Source organism: Vanessa cardui, chromosome 9 (genome assembly GCF_905220365.1).
Source record: "Vanessa cardui chromosome 9, ilVanCard2.1, whole genome shotgun sequence".
Classification (NCBI taxonomy): domain Eukaryota; kingdom Metazoa; phylum Arthropoda; class Insecta; order Lepidoptera; family Nymphalidae; genus Vanessa; species Vanessa cardui.
The window spans coordinates 9,254,786-9,280,992 of record NC_061131.1 but is presented as its reverse complement, the minus strand read 5'-3'; the positions used below and the strand labels follow the sequence as shown (position 1 = coordinate 9,280,992).

The window sequence follows — 26,207 nt, the reverse complement described above, 5'->3', positions numbered from 1 at the left end:
CATTGACAACAATAACTAATCTTACAAAAACAAAGTATAATCACTACATGATTTATTCAAAGTATTTAAATATAAGAAACTAAAACGAAACAATCATGCTGACATGCGCTCGAAAAATTGCTCGTGCAAATTCGTGCATACCGAATTCTACAAACAAGTGCAATGCGTGCTGCCACAATGTTATTTAATAGAACACTTATAACTATAGTAGTAAAAACATGTAAATGAAATCGAAGATATAATAGGCAAATTAAGTATGGGTTCTATAAAGATCCACCTCCTGTTCTTTGAGCATACCAAATATAACCAAAACAATGTAGGCAATGAGAAATTTTGAATTTTGAATTCTGTTACGACTCTGTTGGCAAATTATTTGCTTTGAAGTTAAGCTGTAGTCTGTGTTCCAACAGCATAAAAAAACTTCGAAAATTTGTTACATTGAATTCATAAAAATGTTTCATATTTAAAAGACAGATAAAACAAGGAATGTGCGGCACCCGATTCGAAGTTAATTGAAGTGTACGTGTTTTATCATTTTTTTTTACTTTCCCGTAAACATTTTTAGATGTTTTGCCATCCAGAGTGTAACAGAAAGTTTTCCTGCGTTGATCGTTTGAGAGATACTGTATATCAGTTGTAGGGTTTTGTAACAACCGGCAGTTCGGCTACTTTATTTTTTACGCAAAACATTACTTACTACTTTATTCAAGTAACAAATAAAAGTAATTGTAAGCAGGTTAATATAAAAATATATGAGATTTATAAAAGTCCCATAATAAAAACGTTTTAAGCGCATATTTTTAAAGTATTAGTATTACCTAATGTTGTAATCAACCGAAACAGAATCTCTCAAATGCAAGACATTGCAGGAAAACGCTGGCTCACCCTATGTATAGTTTCTTCGAAGGTGTTTGGTTGGGCGGCACTCATTTGAAAGAAGCGGAGGCGGTCATAGTCTCTTGGGTCAACCATGGACCTCAGAGCTGTGTCAGGTCCAGGGCCTAAACCCAATCCACTTTGGAGCACGCTGTCTGGTGTGTCAACCTGGAGGAAAGTTTAAATATTATCACACTACTCCTCTACGGGAAACATCCCGTAGTTAATAACGTATCAAAAACATCTCTTTATGAATATCACCAATTCTACCCTATAATAGGAAAAATCATATAAACATATATAATCTAATTTTCAAACAATCGTATCACACAGTGAGAGACAAAATATAGTTACACAATAATTATTTTTTACTACGCTAATTATATCGTTTAATGGTCCACCACACAAAACGTATTTACTAAATAGTTCTATTAATTACAACAACAAAAAATACCTTTAGGAACGTTAACAGAACCTTCAACTTATAAAATAAATTCAGCAAAGTCATTCTCCAACTTTATGGAGCTAAAATATTTTGAACATTAATCAATACTGATGCAGGGCAAGGATTTTCTTAGAAGTTTTTCACAAATATACCTACTTAACGGACTTCATTTTTGTACGAAAACAAAACTTTTTTTACAAGTCACGACTTGAAGGCTCTTTAGTTGATTCTTGTTAGTGAAATAGAAATTGTGTCAATAGGAGTCGAAATAAATGTACGTTAGTTCTCTAAAGTATATTTATCTGCATTACCTGAAACATAAATTTACAATAAAGCAGTCTAACAACACGCTAAGCTGTATAAATTTTAGTTCTACTTAAACGCTACTATTTTACAATTTCAGTCTGCGTGGGTGGAACACACATGTCATATTAATATTTAACGTATCGCGAGACGGGGTTTAAAATGTTCAGTTGAATTCGTGGTATTTTAAAAGGCCTATCGCAATAGGGCTGATACCAGGCCTATAAAATAAATCTAATAAATCAATAACATATTTTAAGTATCGAAATTAATGTTATAAATGAGAAGTTTTTTTGTTAATTTTGCGGTTCAAACTCATTCGATTGTCATGAAATTTCGTATACACATTTTCTGAAGTATTGACATAACAAAGAATCTAGAAAAACTGACTGCAGCCCGCCACGTTAAGCGTAGGCGAAACCGCGGACAGTAACAAGTAATACTATTAATACTAAAAAGCCGATATGAAAATGAAGCACACAATGGTACGGTTGTAATGACAATATATGTGAAAGTGATAGGGCTATAAATTTTGAACAGTCCGAGTAAGGTTCCGGGTTCGTATTATAGAATCGCTCTTTGTCGTCTATTCACATTATTCCCTTATCAAGTGCGAAGTTAATGGGCGAGCTTTGTATGACTTATGATTAATCGCTTCGTGCCTATAAAACATCATTGTGATGCATATCCTTAGAGTTTTTAGTTAACTGAGAATGATTAATGGTGATTAATGAACTGCCTGTATAATATTAGTTTTTTATTCAGCGATCGAATATAGTTGTTTTAATTTTGCGAAATTAGTTGTGCGAAACTTTTGATTTAGTATTAGCTAACCCCGTCTTTGCACAGTTATTATTTAAAAAAAATGAGAAGAAGGTATATTTAGTAGGTATAAAGGGTTTATTTATTTGTTAGTTTGTTTATTGAGTCTATCATAAATGAAAAATTTAAATAGTAAAAAATTGTGTGAGTCATTACTTTTTGAAATTTCGAGCACAATTTGTCCATCGCTTATAGAATACAAAACAATTTTAATTGTCAATATCAAAATGGTATGATTAAAGGACAAAAATACCATTACAGTGTTGTACAACATCATTATAAAATCACCAAAGCGAATTTTCATAATATGATGCAATAGGGCGAATTCAAAAAGATATATTTGTTTCAATCACAACAAACATCAAAAAATTTTAATTGCATACGCTTACTTGACCTGGCTACATTCAAATTAAAGCAAGTTTTAATATTAACACAAAACAGACCTAAATACAATAAACTCACGTAGCCGACGTACAAAGAAAGTAATCTATGTCAGAAGCATAGCTATGAAAATATTACCTCAGTAAACGTGATAAATGCGCCCCGAGGAATAAGTTGCGCAACTTTAAAGGCTACACTTTGTCCAGATATCCTTTGTTGTGTTTATTATTTAAAGTTTTACGTAATTTTATTTACATGAACACACATCAAACGTCCGTGGAAAGTAATCAAGCATGGCCGTTACAAAAATACGACTATAACATCATTTATAAAAAAAATGTTAATTTCAAATAAACCAAATAATTAAATAATTAATTTCGTCCTCAAGCGCGGTGGAGTGACGATTTACGCAAGGCAGACAGGAACTGGATGCGAGTAGCCGGAGAAAGATCACAGTGGTGTGCACTTGAAGAGAACTATGTCCAGCAGTGGACAAAAACGGCCTGATGATGATGATGATGATGATGAAATAATGAATATAATAATTGGTTTATTTGACAGTTTATAATATTATTAAAATAACAATTATGCCTATTCATAAATATAATGACATTTTGGTTTATTTTAGGTTATTAATTTATTTATGTCATACAACAATTTGATTTATTTGTGGTGGAATGAATACTGCAAAGCATAATAGTTCAATATAAATTGTGACTTACCTACACGACGGTAGAAGCCACGAGCCGATATAAAGATTTATTACTTTTATGAACACGCAAAGTCGTTAAACTTTAATATTTGCAGTATGCGAAATAATAAACAAAATTCAAAAACATAAATAATAAAAATAAAATAAGCCTTTCAAGACATGCATACTTTATTAAGAATTTTCTATAGTCATACGATAATAAAATTCCGAAAGGCGATAATCTATGCTTTCACCGCTTGCACAAAATGTCCTATATCTTGTTGCAAGAGGGTTAACTGGGTTAATTTGCATTGTATATGCTACATACAATGTCTGTTTACATCAAATAGCAATAATGATATGTGTCAATGTTTAACGCCGATAAAGTGCTCAGAAAATGTAAAGATTTCCCATTAGACAAATATGGAGCACCTAGTAATCCCTGAGAGAAAATTCGTTTGGCGATCCATAAAGTATTCCTTTAATCCCCTAATCACAGCTGGACAAAGCCCCTTGAACAGTCGAAAAAAGCAACTTCTGACAGGGCTAATCCTAAGTGCAACTTGCCCGATAAGGATTATGCTCGCGCCCTAATGGCCTTCATCCCTTCTCCCAACAAACGGCCATAACTCAGGCGCCGTCTTGGCTCAACCGACTTAACTTTGGCAGCCGTCATTTCTCAACGGCATGCGGTGACGTACCCCAACGTCTGGAGATTAATAAATATACGTGGACGTGGAAAAATGTAGCACTTAATTCGGTTGGGATGAGTTGCGTATTCGGCGAAAGTTCATGTAGTGTCTGTAATAAAGACACTACATGAACGACCTCTGATAATAGAATTAACCTCAATATATAGGTATCTATATATTAGATGTCTTCTGTTAATGTGTTTCATTTTGTAATGTCCATTAGGACTCCCTTCAACTTTCTACTCGGTATTAAGCAAATTTTATCACCAGAAGTCATTTTAAGCGTACTCTTACATTTAACCAATTTCACTTAATTGGCGATACAATTCACTTTTTCACACATTTATGATAGAAAGTAAAAACACAAAGATTAAATATCTCGAAAGAGGCCATTGTATTCAAAATCATCTCTTAGACAAACTATTATCTAACTACATGCCCCTCCAGCCTAAAAAAACTGGTCATGTTAGTATTGCATACAAATGGGTTGCACGACGCGTCATACTAATTGCACCGAGTGCATGTCAAAGAAGGACCGGCGTCGCGCCGGATCAACATAATGGCGGATGGGGGAAAGGGAATGTATGAAAAAAAAGGAAGGCAGACGCCGAGCTTACGTACTTTCGCTAAGATTCGGTTACACGTTGCCGTTGTGAGAGTGTTTTGTCTGCTATATCATTGAAGATACCGAGGTACTTCCCGTCCTACCTTTGTCACGTCTTAGCTATGAGGATGTACGTGTCTACTTCGTTTAAACATACTCTAATCCATAATCTAAACATAAATAATATAACACAACATTTCTTTATAAATATTTATCAAAAAGTTACATAAAAACTTACACGTCTATTTTTATTATATACACAGCTTATTATAAACAGTTTATGATAAGTCTATTATTCTAAATGTTAACACGATAAAAGACAAAAGCTAATTGTAATAAAACTAAACACTAAAACACGTTGAACACACTCGATGGAGGCTCCGTCCTTAGAGCCCTTTCAAGGTCTAAGACCACACACTTCAGGGCATGCTCAATAGTCTCGGGTGAACCATGCACAACATTAAGTGTATACTTTGCTATCCTAAGCTTAATAATAATTACTCACACTTTATAGCTGACAGAAATTATGTTTACCTGATTTAATGTTCGATCAGATAAGACCTTGAAAATGTTTTTAGGATATCTTAAAAAGTTGAATAATTTGTATCATTCGTATTCTAATGTAATAAGAGCCATGACTGTTGGGTCCGGTCTCTAGCATTTTCCTAAAAATGCGTTTACGTTATACATCACCTAATTAGCACACACGGTTTAATACATAATGATATCGGAATTAGCAGGCGTGAATCTTACCCGTTGCGGTGGCAGCGTTTGTCGAGGGCTATGAGAGTGTTTTGGCGAACAGGAACCGTGCTTTTCTTTTCTATGGGATTTTAATCCCCGTAACAGTCTTGAAAACGTCGTCACTTTCTTCTTCGCCGTTCCAAGGCAATTGTCTAAATAGTAAAATCATTATTATATTTTTTACAACCGATATAAAGGTACATCGATATACGATATGCTTATTACGTCACTATTTACATTCAAATAATGGAAGATTTTCTGAATTTTTAATTATGAGCAAATAAAATGTAAACGTTACAGAAATGTTTTAATGTTGTTGTTAAGTTCACAATACAATTTCATATTCCAATACTCATATTAAATGCTTCATCCGTAGATATCAACGTGAGAATATTTCTTTTTTATTTTTATATTACGACCTTCATAATTTTGTAATTATAATACATTCTTCATTACTCACCGCTAGGAGGAAACTCATAAAAATATGCAGATCTTGGACTGAGGCAACTGTAACAAAAGATAAATTATATTTAGGTAGGTATTTTATATTGAATCTGTTTCGCAATAAGAGTTTCTTAAGACCGAGTAGAGTATTTATCATTGATCACGAACTTGTTTGAAATATAAACTAATAAAAATTGATACGCCTTTGTTTTTGATACTTTAATTAAAATGTTTATCATGACTTGAAGAGGTTCTTTATAACAAGTAAAGTAACACCCTGTAAATTTTCCACTGCTGGGATAACACCTCCTCTGCCATTAAGGAGAGGGTTTAGAACATATTCCACCACGCTGTTCCAATGCCGATTGGTGTAATGCACATGTGGCAGAAGTTCGATGAAATTAGACACATACAGGTTTCCTCACGATGTTTTCCTTCACAGCCGAGCACGAGATGAATTATAAACACAAATTAAGTACATATACATAGTGGTGCTTGCCTGGGTTTGAAACCGTAATCATCGGTTAAGATACACGCGTTTTAACCACTGGGCCATCTCAGCTCCTTTATAATATAAGCTCCTTTATAACAAGTAATTAAATGAAATAATCTTAGAAGCAATCAATGAAATATACATCTGTAACTTTGAGAACCTATAGTAAGTTTTCCTTGTAGATTAAAAATACCTAATATAACATTTAATTGCATATCAATCATCAAACTGTAAAGAGATTAAAAAATATTTTCATATGTAACTTTAATAAGTGCCTTCAAATAACCACATAACAATAAACATATATCCAAGGCAGACTCATCCGACACATGCAGGTTTCCTAACGATGTTTTCCTTTCTTGACGACTACGCAAGGCATTACAAACACAAATTAAGCTCATGATAATTAACCTGTTCTAGCCACCGAGCCATCTCGGTCTAATATCAAATAAAAGGTGTAGTAGTTCTGTTTCTATTTTCACATTCTCGTAAAACTCTTAAAGACTTTCACATGCGAAGTTTACATTATGCGTGTAGTTTTAATTTCTTTAATGCGATAGTTTTAGCATTAGAAATCGAAGATAAAATCTTGTCAAAGAGCGTAGTACAAAAGTATAAACTTTAAGTGTTTATAAAAGCATATTTAATAAAAACAAATCTTCAGATAAAAACCTATTATATTAATATGGGGTAGTGCTTTATTTAATAAACATACTTAGATAATTTTGAACAGTGTATACACGTGGGAAGTTATGTCGGCAAGTTTATACATTTGCTTTGTACAAGCATATCTGCGTAGGTACCACCCACTCATCACAAATTCTACCGCTAAGAAGTAATAATAGTATTGTAATAGCTTCTCTACTTTTAGTATGTGCAGGATGTATTTTCTCCCAGCAAACCTGGATACAGATATCCAAAATCAAGGGAACGTAGTCGAATAACGAATAGTGACAATAAATTAAGCCGAGCGTTATCAGGTTGGCAGTATGAAACATTGTACTGAATATTGATTTTCAGTTTAATTGAGTACGCCAAATATAATATGAACAATCACTGTACAAAAATCAATCCTCACAGTTTCCAACTGTTGATTGTACACAACCTGAGGCCGATAAAAAAAGACACCGTGAACCGGACAGGATTTGTACTATTTTGATTGCGAAAAAGTATATATGATTTTCGTCAATGATATTTAAAATGTTTTAATTGCTCTCGTTTGATAATAACGTCACAATATTAAATTTTAACTCGCAATTATATTTTACTTTCCAATTTGTTATTTTATGTTTTTTAATGGTGTAAATAATAAAGTCGCATCCTGTAAATATCGCCGTATTAGCCCTCCTCTCTTACGAAGTTGACTGTAAGTTCTATATAAACCCAGAAAAACTGGTCTCGCCTGTCCAAGTAACAATAAGATCTAGCCTTTGGACCATATTTTTTAAATAAATCGTGACAAATGAAATGCTATAATTTTAAATAAAAAATATATTTGTACATCTATTCGATGACATATTTGTTACACTACCGGTGTACATGATCCCCAGTACACGTATAATGTATAACACAAATTATCCTTTACTTTTAAGACACCTATAGCCACTTAATCGGTTATATTGATATTTGCTAGAGTCATACGTCATAATGCTGGACCAAAACTATTAACTTCGAGTTTCTAAAACGTTGGTCAAAGTCGGGTTTACTAATTTAGAATCTGAACGCTTATTGGTCATCTATTGCAACATCGGATGCCGCCGACCAATGACCAATAACATTAAAGGCAAATTAGTTAACTTTAGTTTGATGAGTGTGTCAGGGTGTTTAGGATAATTAAGTTATATAGCTTTCTCATCACATTAAAATATCCTCATTGCTTTCGTTTGAATATACATCTTAAAATTGTTATTGATTATTTCATAATTATAATTGTAGTCTAAAATATACGTTTAAAAGACACAATACACAATTTAAAAGACAAAAAAATGATAGCATTGCTCTTTATTAATCAAGTAATTAGTAATATTCCTATTTACCCCTCCTTTTAAGTATGTAACCTGTGTTAGGACTGCAAATTTTTACTTCGCATAAGTCATTGCTTTATCGACGTCACGCTTAATTTATCAGAATAAAGATTAATAATGCATTGTAGAAAATGGCTTCACATCTAACCTATAGTTTTTAATAAATCTGTTACAGATTAAAATAGTTAGTATATTTCAAAAAGAAAACGTCTAAGTAACATACAGACGCATCGTTTATCGTTCTTTCTATTAGTGAAAACCGTATCAAAATCCGTTAAAAGCTCTAGAAGAAGTAAGGGTATACAGACACAAATAGAAAATGACTTTATTAAATACAGTTTATCGACGTAAACGATCAATAAAAGAACTGTACAGAATTTCAGTTGAGTACTGAGTTTTAAGTTTCACTTACTGTGTACTAAAGTGTAGTAAGTAATTCCATCTACTTTAAATTCATAACCAACAACAACTAGTTCATTTAAAAATATACTTAACAATCTGTTTTAACTTCATATTAATGTAAACAATTAAATTTTTAATCTCGTTAAAAATGCTCGCGTGTAACATTTTTATCCCACCCATATATGAAACGTGTTAGCATGGTTCTTTAACATGGTCGATCGGGTAATTGCTTTTAAAACAAGCAAGTAACTATAACCGGTCCCGATTTAAACCACCATCGAACCACAGCCAGTGTGCAGCTCTCACAATTGAGCGCAAAGTTAAACTTGTTTTACCAACGCCATTGCATTGAAATTAAGCCTGTGAAGCTGTCCAGCTTTATATCAGGCCTACGAATATATAAGTTGACATAGTATTAAAGGCAAAACTAAATGTAGCTTTGTTTTTATTTAACGACGTAACTTTAAATAATTAATCATTAATCTGCGTCATCGTCTTTACAAGTGGAATTTAATAAACAACAACATACAAAAGAAGCGCTGCGCGTGTGTCTCATTAAAATACTATCAAATGAAAATAAGATTGTTATAAGAAGCATTTTCAGTTAAGAGTGGTAATTATATTAAGTATTTTCAAATAACCAAATAATTAGTAATCTTAATTATAAGTCTAGTAAATGTACAACATTGATTATGTCTGATCATATTTCTGATTGTCTGACAATATCCTACCCATGTTACAAATTGTAGGGGAGAGTGACAAAGCTCGTTATTATCTATGGTCAAATTAAACAACGAGGAGCAGATAGCAACATGAACGTAACGAAGCATTGCGCATTTATGCAGGCACTTAGATAAATTCCGGATAGTTAGGTCTCTTTCATGTTGATACCACGCTTAATGACCAATGAGATAACGTTTCAGCTCATACACCCTTAAATTGATTCGGAGATGTTTTAATAATATATTTTTATTACCAATTAGTACTTACTACATAATTACGGCACCTAACAAGCTACATATTTATACATCTTCGTAGTTTAAGTACGGAGGTTTTCTTTTCAGTAATATAACATTTAGCTAAAGAAATACGATATAAAAATAATTAAGGCCCGATTCGATGTCTAGTCTTATTCAACTTTTTTAACATTTTATTTTAAATATTTCTTAAAAGGTCTGATATTGGTGATCAAAATAAAAGAAAGGATTTACCGAAAATATTTAAAATGATTATGGTACAATACATAGGTACGTTACCATATTTTTTTTTCTACTTTATAATGTGGTTATCGCGACTCGTGTACTCGTCGCACGTAGTCGAATAATATATTATTTATATTATCTACGAGTTATTAGCTTTCATTAGAGATAGTAAAGTTAATTAAAAGTGCTTTGTTAATTTTTATGAAACTAAATGCGTATAGGAAATAGAATGAAACATATTTCATTTTTTATAAACCATACACATACCTCATTTTTACTGTTTAAGTAAATTAACATTTTCAAATTTCGAATGAAAACCGTCAATCGATTTAAATGTATTTGAGAATAAAAAAAACGTATTTGTCTTTTAAGGTTGGAAGGAAGTACGTATGTAGTATAAGCAAAGTAATATCAGTAAAAATCGTCATAATATGTTGTAGGTAATTAGAAGATACCGAAAATTGTTTTAATCTTAGTTTGGCATAAAAGCGATTTCTAAGCTGAACGTTGTGAATAGGAAACCTCATATCTTCCAGTTTCTCGCCATTCAATTGCAATCTCTACTAGCTTGTTAGTTGCATTCTAGTTGTGTTAATTGACAAAGCGACAGAAATGTACAGTTTGATGTGTGCCAGAACGTTTGATTACTTGGATTATATTTCTTGATCATTTGGTGTCCCCGATGTCAAATATTATGTTGTATTTATAACTATGAAATTTGAAATGACTTCAATAATAACAACGATAACTGTTGTTTTTCAACCGACTTCCAAAAGGAGGAGGTTATCAATTCGTCTGTATTTTTTTTTTTTTTTTTTTTTTTTTTTTTTTTATGTTTGTTACCTCATAACTTTTCACTGGGTGGACCGATTTTGATAATTTTTTTTTTGTTTGAAAGGTAGTGCTTCCCGTGGGGTCCCATTTTTTTTATTTTTTTTTCCGATTATGGTATCCATGTGAAAACGACATAAGTCTTAAATTTGCGTTATGTATATGCGCGACAAATTGGTGAATAACTGAAAATCACGTTAACCAATTTTGATAATTCTTTTTTTATTATAAAATATATACTTCAAGGGTAATTTGGTGAAAGTTTGGTAAGGTTCTGAGCATAGGATCCATGACAAAGTGACGGAACGGAAGGGAACGGAACAATTCTGAGGAGCACGTTAGCGATACTCGGTCGAATCTTTTATTTATAGGTTATTTGGATATTTGAGTCACCTTCCGTAATGTGGTTATGTTTATGTAATTATCATAGTCGAATATTATAATCAACTAGTTACCCACCCCGGCTTCGCACGGGTGCAATACTGATACTAAATATACTACAGAATTTGTTTATATACGACATCACATCGCAAACTTCTAAAATTATCAGTGTTTCTTTACTATATTGTTCATGTATTATATACACAAACCTTCCCCTTGAATCACACTATCTTTTAAAAAAAACCGCATCAAAATCCGTTGCGTAGATTTAAAGATATAGGGACAGAGAAAGCGACTTTGTTTTATACTATGTAGTGATGGAACTCCTATACGGCTCGCAGTTAGGGTGCGATATGGGGCAGAATTTCTTACTATCTTTAATCAAATTTTGTGTATGTGATGTGATGTCATATGATGTATGAAATATAGTTGGTCTTTTTCAAAGTTTTTTTGCTGAGTTCGATTACAGCTCTTTCGAGGGATCCTTGTAGTTCACGCCGCGTGACGTATTAAATCCGCATTTTCGAAAGTCTATTTTTGCTTTATTCGCAAGTTTCCTTTGAAATTGTCCTCGAAGTAGTTTCTGACTCATATAAACGGAACGCTTAATCTATCCATATTAAAAAAAATTAGTTAGTCAACATCAGCTTCACTTAAAATCAAAAAATAAATAAAATTTTAACAAAAAGAAAAACCGACTTCAAACAAAACACTATTTTAAAACAAATGAATATGCACGAAAAAGTAATAAAAATAATTGCGTATTCAACATATTTTTTAGAGTCTTCCTAAGTTAAATGAAATGAAAAAAATTAGACTACTTAAAAGTCGATTAACGATTATATCATGTAGTTATAATTATTGTTATATTTGGAGTCGGTGTCAGCCAATAAAACCCTACAGTATATCTATCAAAAAAATATACGAGAATACTTTAACAAATATGTTTTTTACAAATTACCTTTTACACAATAATATACTGGATCAATCAAGGGGCTCGTATCGCTTCTTTCTTTTGATTGTTGGGGCAAGGGCACCGTGGCTGACACCGGCTCCAAATATACCAATAACTATAACTACATGATATAATCGTTAATCGACTTTTAAGTAGTCTAATTTTTTTCATTTCATTTAACTTAGGAAGACTCTAAAAAATATGTTGAATACGCAATTATTTTTATTACTTTTTCGTGCATATTCATTTGTTTTAAAATAGTGTTTTGTTTGAAGTCGGTTTTTCTTTTTGTTAAAATTTTATTTATTTTTTAAGAATTATAATTAACATTGTTCAATTTTGTAAAACTTAATTTAGACTGAAATTGTTATTATAAACATAATGTTGAAAATATTTAATTTATACTTCAATAGTATCTCAACAAGTCCACGTATAAAAATATTTTGTTTCTGTATAATAGCTTGTACGACACCCACAATACGCTCCAAGAGAACATCGTTGAGATGAAGTACCTTTGATATGACTGTTTATTTTCCCAGAGTTCAATATACGTTCGACGCCCACTCAGATAAAGTATTTTTCGCCAGGAGCTAGAAATGTTAAAAGCGTATAACGCTACTATTAATAATATTCATTATGAATAATAAATACTAATATTAATAGACACAAATTATTGTGAAATGGAAATATAAACGTTATGATATTTTTAATAACCTTAAAGCAAAGTTGTGGTATCAAATCGATTGATTTATTATTTTATTGGAATAAGCAAAAGTTAGATGTGACCGGCTTATTTTATTCGTATAGATTTTTTTTAGTTGAAAGACCGCTGTGTTTATGACTAAGAGGGTCTAAATAGTCAAATTGGAATGTAAAGATAGAGAACGACTACTAGAGTCGTTTGTCATTTGTTTCTTTAAAAGGTAGCTGAATCATATGGAAGGCACATTAATATTAAATGTAAAAAATAAGCCTATTAACAGTTAAATAGATATTAAAAAATATAGTATTTGACAAATTCTTGCTTTGACAAATAAGCGTGTACAATACAAGAAAAAACGATTAAAATGGTCTATTTAAAAAGTTCATAAAGCCAATACAAGAAATTTAAATATATACAGATTATGTATCTCGTTTGAAAATACCTGTCAGAACATCTTCGTTTTACAAATAAAATAGCTGTTAGCAAAGAGCAATTTACATGTTATCTATATTAAATAATACAAAACCAAGGCACGCCATCGAGTAGGTTTTACGAGGTAATTCATTAGGCAGACTAACTTGTAGTGGAGACCTAATTAGCATCAAACAAGTCGCCAGAGGGCGCGTGGGTGAAATGTGACAAAGAACGTGTTACCTTATTTCCTGCTAACAAATTTATGAGAATTGATCATATGGATTGTTAAATATTGAACTATTAAAATGTATCTATCAATGTAAAATTAAATAGTAAATAACGTTAGATCATAATCTACATATATCGCGAGATTGTTAACTGTGATAATGATTTTGACTGGATTCAATATACATTATGACAATTTTTTTCCATAGTAAGGATAATTTTATTAGATTAGATTAGAGTTTTTATAATTAAACTAAAGGTCATACCTAAAAAAAAATTTAATCTACCGAAAAATAATACGTTAAAATATGTATAAGCAGTGTTCGTTTTATCAAGAACTTTCGCAGTTTACAATCTCGTAAGAGATATTATAATGTTATTTACAATTTAACGGCGATCTGTAGCTATATCATATATATAGCAACTTTTAAGAGTTACAAAGCGAGTCCGATGACAGCGAGATTGCTAAAAAAAGTTTTCTGCCGATTGACGGTGCTGATTAGAAGTCGAATGATTTTTGTTTGTCAACGCGTGTTCTCACAAAAATTACTGGTCTGACAAAATTTTTAGCAATTTCGTATGAAATATTTTGCTATTATTTTAAAAATGATTTGTATTCTAAGACATTTTTAGTTTTATATAAAAAATATGTTAATACAAGATAGACGCAAATCTTTTGGAAAATATGTGTTTTGTGTGTAAAATAAAGTTTTACCTCGAGACATGTATTATAGTAATAACATCCGACATAAGTTCCTATTCTTGTTTCTTATGCCTTTAAGTATTTAAAACCTTTTTGTTGTTCAAGTTACGGTTACAATATAATCCATAAATCTTTTTTAATGGATAGGGGGGACAGCCCATTAGGTCACATAATGGTGAGTGGTCACCACTGCCCATATATACTGCAAGAAATATTAAGTATTCCTAGCTAATGCGTCACCGACCTCAGAAGCAAAAGTAATATGTCCCTTGTGCCTGTAACACTGCCTCATTTACCCTTCAAATCAGAACACCACAATACTTAAATTGTGAGATACATAAGCGTTGGTGGGTTATATTTGCGTTTAATACAATTCAGTAAATTGATGACCCAAATATGGTCGTAAAAACTACTTAAATATACTATATTTTGATTTTTAATTCGATTATTGCGCAATAAAAGTAAAATATTAGCACGTTGCTCATCAGCATTGTCAAAGTAAACTTGAAGAATGATTTCTATGTCACTCATATCATTACTTTTTAGAGAGAAGTTCTTTTACGCGGCTTACAATGTTAGCTTTGCTCAGAGGAAACTGACAGTTTTGGTCACGTGATGAAAAAGCGTTATGCCCTCTCTTTCTTTTTCTCTCTGTCTCTTTCTATTGTGTAAGGGTTTATATAAAAATATTGTGTCAAAAGCGATTTTTAATAACGAATGTATGTCATTTGATTATTCTACATTGTTGTTCTTCTATTTTATTGTGTCTGCTATTTAATACGCCATAATTATATTGAGAAAGCGACTTCGTTCCAACCGGGTGTCACACGACACCTGTAGTTTTTTTCTTCTTTTGAGAAATATTAAAATTTCATAATAAGTAATTGATTACAAATATACAATAATTAATAAACAAACACGAGACAAATAACTTGTGCTTAGTTTCAAAAAAATAATGACTGCGAAATCGTCTTCTTCGAAACGTAAGACATTTCTTGGTTCGTTAATTTAAATTTATTTTACTGCTTACAAAGAGATAATTAAAACGAGTTTATTCTTGTACCACATGAAAACGAACAAGATATATTAACGGTTTTTAAAGCCACACGGTATCGTTTAAATACATATGAGTAAAATACGTCATGTATATATATTTTCAACGTTATTTTGGATTGCCTTTATATGAATTTACCGCAACATAACACTATAATAATAAAATATTTCAACCAAACGCATGTTCTATATTTTCTCACAATCTTTTCATGTAAGACCTGAGAAAGCGCAGTGCTTTACTACTAACGACTTTCAAAATCCGAAGCTTTTGATTATTGACAATATAACCCATTCATTTTGTATTTAACAAATGAAAATATTTATGATAATGCACTTAAAAACCAAACAAGTTTAGTTTCAAATAAATTTATAGATTCTATCTATTCAATAAATCAAATAATAGATACCTTAAAAAGGTTTACGAGAACAACAGGCAAAATTAGATATATTTTTTCAACAGTTACTTTAGCTATCTTTTTTGTGGCAATAAAATAAAATAGTTTCACCCTTAGAGTAAACATATTTCTTCAAATTACACAGACAGTAAACATGTTCAAAGTATTAAAGTAAGTATAACTTATTACCTATTTAATAAATAATAATATAAATGATCGACTAATAATCGTCGCTGATAGATGACATAATTTATTTCATACTCCTATACGAGTCTCGATGATGGCGAATATACCTGCATGTATTGCAATATTCAAATTCACCCGCAGGGGAGCAGCGTGATGAAATAAGCTCTAACCATTGTCCAACAGCGCAACACTTAAGGGTTGATGTAATTACTCGATTTAAATAATTTATTTGTTTCAGAACGTTTCGTCTTGGCTAACGATCAAATCGCGTGTTCACGCAGTTTTATTTTTAAATCGCATGAAAGAAAATACTGCGTAAAGAAATATTTCGCGAAAGAATTTCAATAAAAGCATTTCGCAATCTCAATGGCGAGCTCTCTATAATTCTCCATCTTAGCCTCTGTCGCCGATCGAACGTCTGATTTCAATTTAGATTAGGATTTAAACATGCACCGTAAAAGCTTATCTATCCAGTACACCTGTTCACTCAAAATAATTTATAATATATATTTCATTTTTATAATACTCAATATCTTGTGTGATGTGAAATAAGGATGTATTTAAGTCTGCATGAAATATGTTTACCAACCAGAGAAGTCAAACGCAACGGAAATCACATCGGGGAAATAGTAAATTTTAAGATAAAATCATATTAATTTTCGTATTTCAGGTTTTTCTATATACATACTTGGTGGACGGACTTTAGGTGCAACCCACTCATCACATTATCTATCTACTGCTAAAAAGCAATACCTATTATTTTTATTTTCCAATTAGGAAGGACATAACATCTTATTTTTTTATTAAATAAAATAATTAACATCGTTAAGAACAGACAAGTCGTTATAAATATACGCATTAAAATATGATATCATATTTTTTAAGCTTTTTTGTTCTAAATAAATATTCATAATTTTTTCAGCTGCAAAGTAATTTCTAATTAAATCAAATAAACTTTACCTGTTCAAAACAATAATTCAATAATGTTAACGATAAAATATGTATGAAATTCGCTATATACGGCTCTATCAATATGATGAATCATTTAATGGAATTAACATGTTTATCAGACCCCTACCTCTGGTAATTGTGTTGTTGGTTGTGGATCAAAGGCTGCGTGGGCTGGGCGAGTAGAAGTTGCTTTTGCTGTTGTTGTCTCTGCAACATTTGCTTCCCAAACACGCCGTAACCGAATCCGTAAATTTCGTCTTCTTCCTTATCAGTTAAACAGCTTGAGGGCTGGGAAACAAACGAATCATAAAATATTTTGCTTTTCTGAAATTCATATTTAAAGCTTAGCTTTGATGCTTATTTGTACATTTAGTTTGTTTACTATCACATATTAGAATCTCAATTATCGCACTTTCATTCTGTGCGACCCATACCATATATTCGATAAGAGCCCTAAATTAATTCAACTCCATCATAATTATCATCACACGGAATCTGTTTTAATTCTGAATATTATTCAATATTCAAATAGCATCTGTGTTGAAGTAAATACGTTTTAGAAGTACAGTTACTACCTTAAGAGGTCTGTAATCTGAAACTATTACGATCTATGCACTGAGTGAATAACTGCAGAGTGCACTTTAATGCAAGTTCAACAATAATTTAAATACTTTACAACTTCTATTTGCTGATAGCATTGTAAATGTACAATGACATTATCTATAATTGGTCAATAAAGCTAATAATAAATTTGCACCGATACACTGAACCACTTCATGGTGATAACCTGAAGGTTATTATAGTTCGATAAAATATTTGATACACCACAAACAGTGATACAAACAATAGGGCAGATATCTTCAAGATACTAGGTTATGTTTTAAAGGCTTGGATAACGTATTATTCCCACGATACGATATTTCCTTTCCTCAGTAGTTTATTTCCATCACTAGCTGGATCTTCTGCCTTTGATATAAGCCTTTATCTACTTTATCTAATTTAATTAGTTTTTAACAGTTTCCACTGTGTGTCGTAAAATATGACATTGCGGTCTTACCGAATATTTTCCAGGCACATAAATAGGCTGAGAATGTGATGTTGTCAAATTGTTCAAAGCTAAAGATCCAGGACTTGCCGACGGTGGAGTTTGCGGCGTTCCTGTTCCGCCTAGCACCCTCATCCTTGGCGACATTTCGTCCCATTCGTGTCTCCTCAGCTCTTCGAGGTGGTCTAATACGTCGCCGTAGTGAGTGGAGAATAGATCCGCGTATCGTGACGCCAAGCCTTCCAAGTAGCCACGATCGCCATCCTGCAATAAGTAATGTAATTAAATATCTTTAAAGCACAAATAAAATGTCTGGAAGAAATCGCTTTTTAGCGATAAGACCCGCCTTTTGTACATTTCTTTTTTTTTATATTGTGAATGTAAGTTTTTTTTTTCCTGTATATGTAAAGAAAAGAGTTATTATTATTACCAAAATAAAATGAGTAAGGCATTTACTTTTTCTTTATTTTTAAATACTAGTATTTTATTTTAAGCTTTTTCATACATTCGAAACTATAAATAGAAAGTTCAACATTACATTACATCGCTAAGTGAAATACGTAACAAAACACAATTATTATTTTATTTTATTTTTTATTTCAGAAAGATAAAACTGCTTATTACACGCAAGGTCTGTTTAAAAATTAGAAGTGGCTACTGTAACTGGTATTCAAAGTAACATTCTGCTAATTACATTGCCTATTAAAGCCTCAACTCGAGCAAAGTATAAAAAACCGTCATTATCTGGCGCCTAGAGACCTATTTGGTTGCTTCCTTCCACGCAATTTCCGCCAAAGTCACAAAAAGAAAAAAACAGAAGAGTAATACCGGACAATTAAATACTGCGGGTCTAAATTATAGAAGGAAATTTAAATTAGCCATGGTAAAAAGATTTCTTAAATGAGAGTAATTAATTAAAAGTCACATTGTAGAAGCTTCGTTGGTAATACATATACTAGTCGAACGCGCGGCTTCACCACCATAGAGCTCTGTTATGTATAAAATATACAATGGACATATAACTATTTGAATTTGTCAAAAAAATATATATTCTTGATAATAATTTAATCGGTTTTGATAAGCTGTAAAAAAAATTGTAAGAATTATTAAAATTCCCAATTCGAATTTCAAAAGCAAATTAAAATTACCATAGGTTGTCAATAATGTCAACTTTTTTATATAATGTCGAGTGACAGTTACATTAAAATCAATCTTTATTTAAATTTATGATATGGATATTAAAATAAATTTGAATATTGAGCTGCATGTGAAATACAAAATATCATATTCAAAACATTAATTAGCATGCTAAATTAAAGTTATTAAAACGAAACAAGTTTAATCGACAACATCGTAGACTGGGAAAGAAAATAAACATCAGAAACATTCATCTCGGTAAACAAAGTATTTCATTACGACCTGCAAACCAAAAACATCGACCTCCGGCGAGATTCCTCCATTTCCTTCGACAAACACAAGCGATACGGCAAGAAACATCTTAAACGCTAACTCACTATTAATGGTCCAATATACAAGCATAAAATATTATTAAGGGTAACATTCATAAACTAATTAAAAACAAATTTTATTTCTTTCTTTGTAGTCAATGTTTAATTTATATTATCGAACAGCAATGTAAGATCACGATCCATTTAAACTAAAGAAGTCCATTTCTGTTAATAAATAAAAGTAGTTTATCAATGCAATGGAAACGCAGTCAATAGGGTTAAATGAAGATGGCTCAGAAGTTTAGACGTACAACAGGATGTTATCCATCAAGCCAAAAAGGAATCAGTAGCTAGCCACTGGAGAAGCGTACTTAGAATTCAACCAGTCGCGCGTCGAGTCAAAGATGGCCGAGGGTTTATTTCCATTTTTAAATGAGAGCGGCTGAGAGCTTTGTCGGCTCAGAGTTTGTGCTTCGCGTTTTAAGTGGATTAAATCGCTCTACGCTCGTAAAACCGACAAGTGGTTCAGCTAAGAATTCAAGTAACCGTTCGACTTTTGCATGAGAAAGTGCTCGCGGGGCCTCGCTTCGCACTTACTCTGCGCAATTTGATGCGACCAGAGTTTGTTTATTTTTTTTTTCTCCGTGGAAATCGTGGCCGATTCACATCTAAGCGGGCTGCTGTTGCTTTGTGAATACTCAATGAAAGAAATTCATTAACGCTATCTCCCCAATGAAGCTCTTTTGGGATTAACGACTTGTCTGTTCTTAAGAGATTATGTTATTTACATTGTATAACATACTTATATCATGATTTCTTACATTTTTTTCGTTTTATCTATACTTCTTTTGGAAACAGTGTTTGCTTTTAATAGAAACCAAAGTAAATCCTATATACAAAGCTTTGCTATACATGAATAGTATTTCTTACTCAAATTGAAAACAATGTCGGCAGATTCCAATTTGCCATAAATTGTGATCATTCGTCTCAACTCGAATGAAATATAGCCGTTATTTGTCGAAATGAACAGAAGCGAGTAAAATTTCTTTTTCATCAAAAACGTAATATAATTATTGAATAAAATATGTAATATAAAATAAGTATTTACACTTCAATAATATTAGGAAAATCTAATAAGATAAATTCTTATTAAAGTATTTATAGGGAAATGTAAGAACAGTACACATGAATGAACCAAGACAGATTTAGCAAAATAAGGGGCAGGTGATACCGCACATAAATCCTCTTTGGACGTCGCCTCTGCCCGGCACGCGGAACATTGTCTTATTGTGCTACTGGTTCTTGTTTTGTTCGTCGCCTGCGTTATTTCGGATTTGCAATCTCTTTATAGGACCAATTCTCTTATCCGATTTAATCGTTCAGTCTCATTGTACTTGTTCTATGTGCACTTGATGCGCCACTGAAGCTTTGTAGGCGTTCTTAAACGTTGTTTTCGAGCTAGAAATGCCATTTGAATTAAATCAACCGTATTTTCAACAATGACTAAATGATGAAAAATAAAGTTTTTTTTTTTTATTTATTTGTTTAACTTTTATAGACTCTTTTGAAATTCTCAAATTTCAAGATCTTATTATGATTGGTTTTTATTTTTTGTTTCTCATTTATATGATTCTTCACAAAGGTGCTGTATTAAAAGTTACTAAATTTTTTATGCGCACAAAAATATTATTCCTTTTAATTAAGTCCCCGAAAAGCAGTTTAATAATACGTGCATGGTTTATGTGTGTATATAAAAATGTATTACTACTAATTTGTTCGTTTAAAAAGATCGCAACAACATATCCAGTTTACAAATAAGTCAGCGGAACATTTCTATCTTAAAGAAATAGAAATTACAAAACGTTAAACATACAATATGTATGCTAAATTAATGTTACCGAAAGGAAACATCAAAATTCTGATCAATAATATTATATAATTATGTGTTATATTTTGTTACAAGATATTTGAATTAGCGCTCGTGAAAGTGCAACGACAGAGAGGTAAGATGGATGGATCATTGCAAGCGGACACATCGATAGTGATATCCTTACAATATCTTTCAAAATTTCATTATTTAAAATAATTAAATGATGATAAAACTGTAACCGATGTACACTCTCCTAACTGACGGAACTTAATAAAACATAATACGGTAAATTCAAATGGCTATATTTGACAGTCAATAAATAAAAATGATAAACTACATAAAAGGATGAATTATTCTTTCTAAAATTTTTAATATTTGATACATTTTTGCGGCTGGAATATAGCTAGGAGGTATGAACTCCTATGAACCTATAAAGCTAATTAATCGCTTGTATTCTTTTTTAGTTCATGTTTTGATATAATTCAATTGTATCGAAACCTCTTTTGTCTTAACCATTTTCTAAATCAAGTAGTTCCATATTCTGCATTGTGTTCTCGGTTTTCATGTTTTGTTCATGGTTGCCGGCGTACAAAGCTATTTTAGCATCGTGATCTCTTAATAGTGTTCGCTATTCCGTTTCGACTGCTGAATAAACTTGCCTTACAATGTCGGGAGGAACGACTTTTAGTGCTACGGCGTGATTAGTATTGGCTATAAATTAATTTTACTCGGTCTAACTGAACAGTAATCGACTAGTATTTGCTCGATTATTTTATAGTAGGTATTCAATTCTCCGACTTATTCGACTAAGCGATTTTGTAACACGCAAGAATAGAAAGCATTACGTTTGTTATTTTAACTCCGTACCTTAAAATACAATGTCGAAAGTTGATATTATATTTTATGGGAACGTAGAATTTTATCTTTTTTAAAATAAATGCCGATTTTAGTCCTGTGTCGTGAATAATTTACACACACAATGTTCCTTTGAGCCCACGCATCGCCACACGAACTTAATTGTCTGATATTATCTTAAAGTGCAATACCGAGAATTTTTCTCGTTTGTTGTCCTTTGAGGGTTCTTTTATTTTTAATGATAATTAGTTTTTAACAAAATATCAAGATTTATTGCGTATTTTTTTTAATATTGAGACATGAATTATTCAGCTAAAAATCTTGATTAATATATGTAGACTGTAATGAAAACTAACTTAATTTAACATCAAATAGGAATAAACATTTATAATAAAATAATCCAAAACGTTTTATTTTATATGATTGCCTTTATTTAAAATAAGTTTTGTGTATTCATAAAAATAAATCAATACAATTGTTATTTAAGGCAACGATCCTTAAGGCATACAAATCACTTATAATGGGACGATTTCAAGTGGAATCTTTATATATACGAGTATTCTATATTATACATATCCTTTATTTTTATAAGCATGATGTTGGCAATATTCGTTTATTTTTTATTATGTATAGCCCGGCAGATGATTTTAGAAGTTTCTTAAAATTTTCTATTAAATTATATCACATACAACTCGCTCGGTACCTTTGTTTCGTTGAGGGTACTCTAAAACAAACAAACGACTAGCTGTATAAATTTTAGATCAACCGGATGGACCTCGCATGACTGATTGAACAAAATCATAAACTCACATTGATGTATAATTATGCTTTAAATATACAATAATGTATACATATTTAACTTGTCTCGGAAATAAGGTTTTGTATCGAACCTCTCATCAGGATTGTTAACTGAATAATAAACTATCATAAATTTATTATAATATTTTATTATATCATAAAATATAATAACAACGACGTCGATTTCAACCTCAAAACGCTTTCACGTCATGAAGTCTCATTATGACTCACATGCCTAAGAATGCAGCATCGTTATCACCTTTCAAGTAACGGTACTTTTACAAAACATTAAACAGATACATATAATAATTAAAACTTCGTAGTTACGTTTAACAACCTCCGAGAAGTTCTTCGATTGAACTTAATTTATACAATTATTGTATAGTAGCAATCGGAAACAAGGTGCATGTATGTAATTAGAAATAATATTTCTGGTCAATCATCTGCTTTTTGTCAATCCTATCATATTTATTATTATATATATTTTTGTTTAAAAAAAACGTAATATAAGGAGTCGAGATGACCCAGTGGTTAAAACGCGTGCATCTTAACCGATGATTGCGGGTTCAAACCCAAGCAAGCACCGCTGATTCATGTGCTTAATTTGTCTTTATAATTCATCTCGTGCTCAGTCAGCGGTGAAGGAAAACATCGTGAGGAAACCTGCATGTGACAAATTTCATAGAAATTCTGCCACATGTGTATTCCACCAACCCGCATTGGAACAGCGTGGTGGAATATGTTCCAAACCTTCTCTTCAAAGGGAGAGGAGGCCTTTAGCCCAGCAGTGGGAATTTACAGGCTGCTGTTGTAATATAAATAAAGTGTTGATTGCCAACAAAACGCTTTTAGTGCAAGCAATTTTTTTTTATTATATTACCGAAAACATATTTCAGTAATTACTAGTACCACTTGGAAGTAGGACTTGTGCAAGCTCGTCTATGTAAGAACAACCCACTCATCACTTTTACCACCAAACAGCATTAAGTATGCCTTGTTTCGGTTTGAATGGTGAGTGAGCCAGTGTATTAACCGTCACAAGGAAACAAGTTTTAATTTTGCCGATAATATTAATATTACTTACACCACCAATGTCCATAGTCGTTTGAAATTATATAATTGAAAAAGGCTTTCTTTCATGTAAACTCAATAGTATATGGGTAGACAATATCACACGATATTCATAGCGATTGCAGATAGCAGTGTAACATAAGTTGATTAAAATATTAGGTAAGGACTTAGATATTTCATATCTTAAATTTCATAGATGGCTTTGACATTTAATTAAAGCCCTTATACTTAGGCGTCACCTGCGTACACTTTGATACATTAACATTTAGATTGTCAGCGATATGAACTTTGAATCTTAAACGTATTTTTTTGGATTTAATTTTGTGTCTCTGATGATATTATCGTAATATAAAGTATTTTTACAAATAACAATATAAACATCGACACTCGCTTATATATCTTAAGAGTTAGGTTAGTATGTAAGTTTCTTAGTGATATTTTGTGTCGCCAATTACTATAAGATATAAGCAAAAATAAAGTGGAAAACAATGATCAGGTAATTGCGGAATTCAAACCCGCATTTGATGTAAAATCTACGTTGTATCTAATACGGACTCTCGGTTTATTAATTTAAATAACAAAAATAGTAAATGTATTGTGTTTAATTAATTTAAACGTTTATAACTCGATATACATATTTTCATTTAAACCTCTATGCATACAAAATTACCGATATTAATTAGTACAATGTTTAGTGAACTAGGATTCTCGTTTAGTGGTTACGTAGAGCAGTTTACAATAAAGGGATTAAAATGCATGTCGAAAGTTTAAATTTATGTACCGGACGCGGTCTTCAATTAAACTTGTTTTAATGAAACTGGAAAAAAGAGTGTAAACTGGCAAGAAAGAGAGATGAAAATAATTCCAAACTTTTACGATTTATTTGAAACTTTTTGAAACTTTTAGTCGTATTCAGATTTTGAATATATGAGCAAAAATATCGAATACTTTGTCGATTAAAATGAAAATAAAGCAATAAAAAAGTTTATCTAACAATTTTTCAAATACAAAAACACATAAAATAAATAAATCAATCAGAATGTAACGAATGTGTAGCATTTAGTTGTTATTTCTATAATCGAGTGCAATAAACTTTTTATCTAGGTATACGTGTATTCAGTTTGTTCGCGAATTTAAAATTTTATACCGATATCGGTTTGTTTTACGAGTTTTGTTTTGGTAACATCACTGACATTGGTGTAGAATGTCGCTAAATGTTATCGTTTCTATTCTCAAAGCGTATGTTAGTGATCTAAGCGTACCATTTAAATTCAATACCAGTTACTATGCCTTCGCCGCCATGATGGACAATTTATGGTTATCTTTTATCGACATTCTTTGACTAAGTTTCCCTATACTGTCCGCTTAAGTTGCCTTTAAAGCTTCGTGAGTTACATCACTGTTGTGCAATTAAATAGCAGATATTATTTATGAATATTAAAATGGCATTTCATCTCTGCTAATATTATATAAAGGTATTTTTTTTTGCTTTTTTGTATTTACGATGTAAAAAGGTTTTATATCTGATCGTTTTCTTCATTAATAAAACAACATCAAAATATTCTTTATTCAAATTTAATTACATAAATAATCATAAATCATAAATGTACTTTTGAATCGTCATGTTACAGTATTCAATTAAACGTAAAGCTACCACCGTTTCGGAAAGAACTGATATGACTCAGTAGTCACTCATTTCCACTTGTGTTTTGACATGAGCTTTATATTTTATAACAGGCAAAGTTAAAAATAACTGTAGAATATAATTATAGTGTGCCTCAAGACCGATGCATCAATTACACCGGTGTGAATAACTAGCGTATGATCATTTACGTTTTACAAACATATATCATAGTGATATTTAAATAGTGTGTTTTATTACGTTATTCGCGTAAAACCTGAATAACGAGGTAAATGCATTTTATTCGAATATATCATAGTTAACGATAACTCATAGTTATCGTTAACCATGATATATAACTTACTCTTCACTAAACTACTCTTGAATATGGAGTAATTTTGACCATCTATGTTATGTATTATTCCATATATTATATACGTCAAGTTCTATCATCTAAGTGAGATTATTTTCAGTATAAATGTTAGGTAAATTTATCATTTGGTCAAATCCTTGTATATAGTAGAGCTCTTATAAATAAACCTGTTTGGAAGAACGTTAATAATATATTCTAAAATTAAA

The 26,207-nt window shown here is 31.4% G+C and overlaps 1 protein-coding gene across 7 annotated transcripts in view; it reads right to left on the bottom strand.

Moving 5' to 3' along the window:
- LOC124532193 overlaps positions 1 to 26,207 on the bottom strand; it is a 106,966-nt gene that overhangs the window by 8,955 nt on the left and 71,804 nt on the right. For 5 of the 7 annotated variants that reach the window (XM_047106923.1, XM_047106919.1, XM_047106920.1 and 2 more), the window contains exons 2-6: positions 17,978 to 18,229; positions 17,048 to 17,208; positions 6,019 to 6,065; positions 5,568 to 5,710; positions 886 to 1,044 (exon numbers count right to left, since the gene is read on the bottom strand). In XM_047106923.1, coding sequence (XP_046962879.1) covers positions 886 to 1,044; positions 5,568 to 5,710; positions 6,019 to 6,065; positions 17,048 to 17,208; positions 17,978 to 18,229 — 762 coding nt within the window. The remainder of the gene's footprint in view (positions 1 to 885; positions 1,045 to 5,567; positions 5,711 to 6,018; positions 6,066 to 17,047; positions 17,209 to 17,977; positions 18,230 to 26,207) is intronic. The other 2 variants (XM_047106921.1, XM_047106922.1) reach the window with 1 other exon arrangement.